We start from the raw sequence: 7,024 nt of genomic DNA, 5'->3' as shown, positions 1-7,024 counted from the left end.
TCAACAAGCGCCGCAAAAGACGCTGTTATTGACAGCGTCGCTAACATTTGCAGCGTTTTTAGAAATAAACACCGCTAAAGATCATGACCTTTAGCGGCCATTTTCCCATAAACGCCGTTTTGATAAAATTAGAATAAGAAAAAGGGTGAAAACGGAGGAGAGCAAAACGACGACGTTTTACTAAAAGAAATAAACCTTTGCGGCGTTTATGAAGAAGCGCCGCTAAATTCCTACATTTTGCGGCGTTTAACTAAAAATGCCACTAAAAAACATACAAAACGGAGCCGTTTTCATTAACACAAAATAACCTTCTGCGGCGCTTTTAATTTCTCGGCGCTAATTCCTGACTTTTTGCGGCGTTTTACCATAAACGCCGCTAAAGAAGATAATAACACGGCGCCGTTTTCAAAAAAATAGCTTGACTTTCTGTGACATTTTTAATGTAGCGCCACTACAGGTCGACATATTGCGGCGTTTCTCCAAAAACGCCACTAACAGATTCTATTGAACGGCACCGTTTTTATGAAAATAAAATTCCTTTAAATTAAATTTGTTTCTACATTTGAAAGGTTTAATTATTTCTTAAATTCATTTAAATTAAATTTGTTCTGTTCTACGCTATATATTTAATTTGTAAAATTTTATAATTGTGTACATGAAAATAATTTTAATTAATATGAAAACTCGAGCTGGATATATATGTCTTCCTGCTGAAGAATATGTAGTTTTTTTTGTATTAAAGAACGCAAAGCTTATGATGTTACGATAGAATAGAACAAACATATGACATTATAAGAACCCTACAATTACTAAGGGTGAAAAACGCTTCATTAAAAACCCTTAAACCCTAAATTCTAAAACCCCAAAATCATAATTTCTAAATCCTAAACCCCAAAACCATAATTTCTAAATCTTAAACCCTAAACCCCAATTACCCCTAGACCTTAAACCCCAACACTTAAAACCTAAACCGTAAAACATAATCACTAAACCCATAATCCATAAACGGCCTTAAATAGTAACTCCTAAATCTTAAACCATAAACCATAAACCATGCATAATCCCTATACCTTAAATCCTAACACCTAAATCATATACCCTAAACCATGCATAAACCCAAAACTATAATGGAAATTAATTCAATATTTTAAAATTAAAGCTATCTATTTTACGATTATATAACAAACTATTTAATATATTAATTAAAAAACAATTACCAGTCCTGTACCCAATAAACTTTAAAATTATTTTAAATAATAGTCTCTTAAATTTTTTTTTATTTTTAACAAATACTTTCTATGTTTTTGCTTTCATATTTTTTCTACGTGTCATTATTTTTTACTGAAGAATTTAAATATTCAATTAAAAATAAATTGTATTTTAATTAATATAAATAAAAGTTTTTAATTTATTTGCGGCGTTTTTAAAAAAGCGCCGCTAACGCAGCTCAACATAAAATGGCTGCGTTGTGCTTAATTTTTTGCTGCGCTTTTCTAGAAACGCCGCTATAACCCCGACTATTAGCGGCGTTTTCTGAAAAAAGCCGCTAAAAAAACCGAGCATTAGCGGCGCTTCTTCACATTCGCCGCTAAACCTCTGAGCATTAGCGGCGCTTCTTCAAAAAAGCCGTTAAAGCTCTGAGCATTAGCGGTGCTTATTCAAAAAATGCCGCTAAAGCTCTGAGCATTAGCAGCGCTTATTCAAAAACGCCGCTAAATCCATGAAAGATAACAAAACGATGCCGTTGGATTTAGGATTTTTGCGGCGCTTTTTAAACAAACGCCGCTAATTCTCATTTTTAGCGGCGATTTCAGGAAAGCACCGCTAATTCTCGATCTTTAGCGGTGTTTTACGTAAAGCGCCGCTAATGCTTGATCTTAAGCAGCGTTTTTTATCCAAACGCCACTAAAACCCTGTTTTGGTGTAGTGAATCTATTTTATCTATATAACCACCGCATGAGCCGGGTCGGGTGGGCCCGTCTAAAAAATGGGAGGGTTTGGGTAAAAATATTTTTTTTGGCCCGAGCCTAGCCCGAATATGAAAAAAAAACCTTCTATTTTTTTTGTTGCTATTTTTTATTGCTTTTCCCTCATTTTCTTATTGTTTTTTTTTTCATTATTTTGCTACCATTTCGTAATTACGTTGCTACTATTTTATTGTTATTATTTGGATTTATAATTTTTGTTTTATTGTTAATTTTGTTACTATTTTTCACATTTGCTTATTAAATTATGTTTATCTTAGTGTTATTTAAGTATACATATATATTTTTTAAATTTATTTTCATGGGAATATTTATTTTAATATTTTTAGTATTTTTATATTATATATTTTTTAAAAAATATATAAAAAAGTAATATAAAAGAAATTAATACGGGCGGGCTACGCCGGACTCAGGTTTTAGCATTTTTATCCGAGTCGTGTTTGTCCAAAATTTTAGGCCCGTTTTTTGGGCCGAACTGGACTCAGATATAACTTTTTGTTGGGCCCAACCCAAACCCGGCCCAATCCATAAACACCTCTAATCATGAGTGCTTGATTGAGTGAAAAAGTGGAGGGATAGGAGGAAGGAAAGGAAAAGTATAAAAAAAATAGTGTGTGTTTGGTTAGGAAGAAAAGTGAGAGTAAAGAAAATAGGAGAGACAATAATTTTCTATCCCAACGTAAAAATCTATCATCCCAAACTAAAATGATGGGAGAGAAAATAAGAGAGATGTGCATGTTAGTTTAAAATTATGTATTTTTAAAATATTTTATTTTCATTTTTCACCTCTATCAAGTAATGGAGGTTTTCATCTCTCCTACAAAACACACCTATAAAAAGAAAAATTATATTCTTCGTCCCTCCAACTTTCGAGTTTCCAAATTTTTTCCTCTTTAACAAAGAAAGCCTTAAATAATAACTCTATTTTATACTAATATAAGCAAAGGGGTAAAAACAAACGCAAAATAAAGAGATAACAATTACAACTCTAATCAAAGCAATCAAATTCAACAGTAAGTCACTAGCAAATATCAAACAAGCATAACTCCAACAAGCAACAACAACATTGAATCTATAGGTAGTTCAACGGACCAGAAACGTCTGACAATCGGATCCATTCATTGAGACCCGAAACTTATGCCGGGTTGACTCATCCAACCCCCAAAACAATGGAAACCTCACTTAACAATAACATATTATTATAATGTTTTTTTATTTAACCGACATTGACCCGAATGATCAACATCAGACCCGAAAACTTAAATTTTCCCGAGAAAATGGATTAGCACAATCCCGGAAACTTGTCCCAAGATCGAACGCTCGAAGACCTGGCAGCATGGTTGGGCGAAATATCAGCAGGGTACAATGAAGCTATCTGATGCATATCAAGGGCTAAATGATTTTCATTATCTGTTATTACGGAGGGTTGCCGCTCGGAGCTTTCGCCACTGTCGTTGCACCATTCGGGGATCGCCATGCCCAAGGAAGAAAGACCATCAATGTTGATTAGCCTCGAATAGTCTTCTTCTTCATTTTGTGCAGAGTTCATCATCTCTTTCGGCATTTCTTTGTTGCCACCGCGGCCATTGGCGGCCAGCTCCCGAGCTTCCTGCAGTATATTCTCCAACATCCCATCGTCGTTGATTTGGTTCGAACGGAGATCCGTTTTCAGCGGGTAAAAACACCCAGAATCCTGGTTAAATGCTGTCCTCGATGATGAAGGAAGATCGAGTGTCATTCCATTCGAATAGTGCTGCATTGGTGAAAACGGCAACGTAAAGCTCGAGCTGGTAGCATCAAGATGATTGTTATAGTAGTTGTTGCTTTGAAGTCCGTCATGCTTGAACCGCTTGTTGCTATGGAAGAAGTCGTCGTCGGTGGTGATGTTGGGATAATCGAAGAGAGGGAGAGTTGGGAAAGGAGGTGGGTTATGGGGAGAGTAGAGTGGGGAGATATGGGGTGGTGTTGAAGCGTTCGGGCTAGGGAGAGGCGCCGGCGTTGAGGCTGAATTCGGGCTTTGGAGTGGCGGAGGCGGCGTTGTTAAGGCTGAATGAGGATTGTAAAGGAAGTTTTGAGGTGGTGGTCTGTGAGGGATGTGGAGAGGGTGAAGAGGCATGGGGTTTGAGGTGTGAGGAGACACTATGGGAGTTTGGAAGGAGAAACAGGAGTTGGGTTCGGTGGTTGGCGGAGGAGAAGGGATGGGTGACGACGGATGTGAGTGGCGCTGGCGGTGCTGGTGCTCGGAATAATGGGGTTGGACGTCGGGTGGGTAAAGTGGGAGGCCTTGGCGTTGCCTTCTCTTCACCCTTGTGTTCCAATAGTTCTTGATTTCATTGTCTGTTCTTCCTGGAAGCTACATTCTCAATGTAAGCAAAAATAGAGTTATCAATCACAGGTAATTGAAAACCAAGCTCTAATAGAGATACTTAACATGTTGTTTGACTATAAATTAACATCAATTATTTATTAAAGGTATAATTACAAGTAATATATTTGTATAACTACAATCAACAGTAATTACAATCAATACATTTATATAGTTACAACTAGTAGGGGTGTTTTAAATTTTTTTTAAGAGGCCAAAATCAAGTTATATATTCTTAAAAAAAAGATTAAATCAAAATTTTATTATTCGAGAGCTAAATTATAATTTTTTCTATTTATTAACTTAAAATTTTATAAATTTCAAGTGCTAAAAGCATGACTTTCGGTAAGGCTTTCACCCTTAGCTACCTGAATCAAACTATCATAAAGCACAAATAAATTGACTGATAATCATAATACATTCGGACGTAGACTAAAAAACTAGACAAAAGCTACACACAATGAAAATTAAGAGGATCCATACATGTTTAAATACTTCTAATGAAAATGAACTTGAACACTCAAAGTCTTAAGACTTGAGCAAAGCTATTTGCAACTAAGTTATTATACATATAAAAAAATTGACAAATATTAAGCATGCCTTGATTAAATTAAGTGTTATATTATGTCCATTACACTGGTTTTTTGTATGTATCAAAATTATTGTATTAGAACTGTATTTTATGTGTTCTACAGCTAGTCATACGACATACATTCCAAAAACCAAACAAAAAAGTTTAGAAAAATATAACTAAAATTTTGTTCTCAAAGTTCTAAAACAGCTAGCTAGCTTAGAAAAACATAAAATACTAAAAGTCCAGATTCAATGGCAGTTCTTGAGACTAAGTTTTGGAATTTTGGAAGTCCAATTAAAAATTTTAAGAGTTTAATGGGATTTTAAAAAAAATGAAAAGTCTAATTAAAATTTTTGTAAAATTAATGAGAATTTCCAAAAATTTTAGAATAATTTAACTATTTTTAAAAAAAAATATTTGAAAAGCATAATAAGATTTTTCAAAAATTTAAAGTCTAACTAAAGCTTTCAAAAAATTTCAAAAGAAAAATGAATTTTTTCAAAAAATTTGAAGGCTTTACCACCCCACCCAGATTATTAACAAAATCTCCAATTCAATACAAGAACTCATCACCAAGAAAGAAATTAAAAAGAGGCAAAGAATAGGAAAAACTAAATCAAATATTAAATACTAAATGTAAAAATTTCTAGCTAATTTTTAGAAAATTAATAATGATTACCTGAGTAGCCATACGAGCCCATCTATTCCCCATCTTAGCATGCAACTCAATAATAATCCTTTCTTCTTCAGGAGAAAAAGATCCCTTCTTCAAGTTTGGTCTTAAATGGTTAGCCCATCTAAGCCTACAACTCTTCCCACAACGTGCCAACCCTGTGTTCTTTCGCACAGCATTCCAATTCCCTTCACCATGCCTCCTCACGTACCCCGCCAACACCGCATCCTCCGTCGCCGTCCATGGCCCCTTTTTCAACACTATCTCGCCTTCTCTTCCAACACCAACACCGCCGTTGTTCCTCCCATTGTTACCTAAGGACCCACCACCCTCATTTTGTGCAGCAAATTGGTTGTTCTCTCTCATCATCATCATCATCATCATTTTCCTTCGAATGTTATGTGCTAATATCTATACCTAAAAAGAAAAGGGTTTAATGAAGGGGTTTCTGCAAGCTCTTTATAAATGGCCGCCGCGATATTACGAATGTAACGGCTGCGCCTTTAATACGACAGAGAGAATGAAAACAAAAATTACCAAATATGAAATATTAAATACAATAGTAATGATAATAATTCATTTATACAATAGCGGATTAATTATTTTATTTGGTCTAGAAGGCAGTGAGAAAAATCGAAATTCACTATCAGATGACTTGATTTTCTTTTAAAGTTGTCTTTAAAATGGTAAAATATAACTTGACAATGGAAAAGAAGAAACGAATGAAATACGATAAATACCAACTATTACAAAGAATCAAGATTGTAAGGTAACGATACTTAATAGTATTTAAATGGGGTTTTTGATTTAGAAGGGTCTAAACTCTATAGCATGAAAGGAAGAGTTTAAGACCCACTAAAGAAGAGATCGACAAAGTAGCGAAAGTTGTATTACTTATTAACACAATTTAGAGGTGAAATTCAATGGTAGACCCTAATAGGCGGATTTAATTTAATTTGTTGAATTATTGTCCATTTGGGTTATTTATTTTTCTATGATTTTGTTATTATTGTTTTTTGTTTGCAAAGCTTGGTTCTTATTGCTTCATTTGCTGGTTGGGTAAATGATGACAGTATTACACTATTAGCGTACCTGAAATTACAGCATCCAACACTAAAATTATTAAACTACATAAGTTAGGTAAGGCCAGTTAGATTTATATTTTATACCCCATCTTTAGTCTTAAATTTAGATTTAATAATTTCTGACATAATTAAAAATAATCAAAAATGTATAGGATGTTTGGGGTGAGTGTTCGATCGAATCGAATGAAAATATTTCGAGTTAATCAAGTTGACGAATCATATTTTATTATCCTAACTCAATTTAAAATTTTCTCAAATCGAGTCGAGTGAGATGGAATTCAAATCGAATATATTTGTTTGAGTTAAATTAAAAAAAAATGACTTTGATTCCTTGTAGCCGCT

The 7,024-nt window shown here is 34.2% G+C and overlaps 1 protein-coding gene across 1 annotated transcript; it reads right to left on the bottom strand.

Moving 5' to 3' along the window:
- Positions 1-2,936: 2,936 nt before the first annotated feature.
- On the bottom strand, positions 2,937-6,080 carry LOC121223394 (transcription factor MYB97). Its single transcript, XM_041104787.1, has 2 exons — positions 5,604-6,080; positions 2,937-4,338 (listed from the first exon to the last, which is right to left on the bottom strand). Exons 1-2 carry the CDS (start codon positions 5,979-5,981, stop codon positions 3,268-3,270), a joined length of 1,449 nt encoding a protein of 482 aa, XP_040960721.1. The 5' UTR covers positions 5,982-6,080; the 3' UTR covers positions 2,937-3,267.
- Between the last annotated feature and the right edge of the window lie 944 nt (positions 6,081-7,024).

Source organism: Gossypium hirsutum, chromosome D11, assembly GCF_007990345.1.
Source record: "Gossypium hirsutum isolate 1008001.06 chromosome D11, Gossypium_hirsutum_v2.1, whole genome shotgun sequence".
Lineage (NCBI taxonomy): Eukaryota > Viridiplantae > Streptophyta > Magnoliopsida > Malvales > Malvaceae > Gossypium > Gossypium hirsutum.
This window is presented reverse-complemented; position numbering and strand designations above follow the sequence as displayed.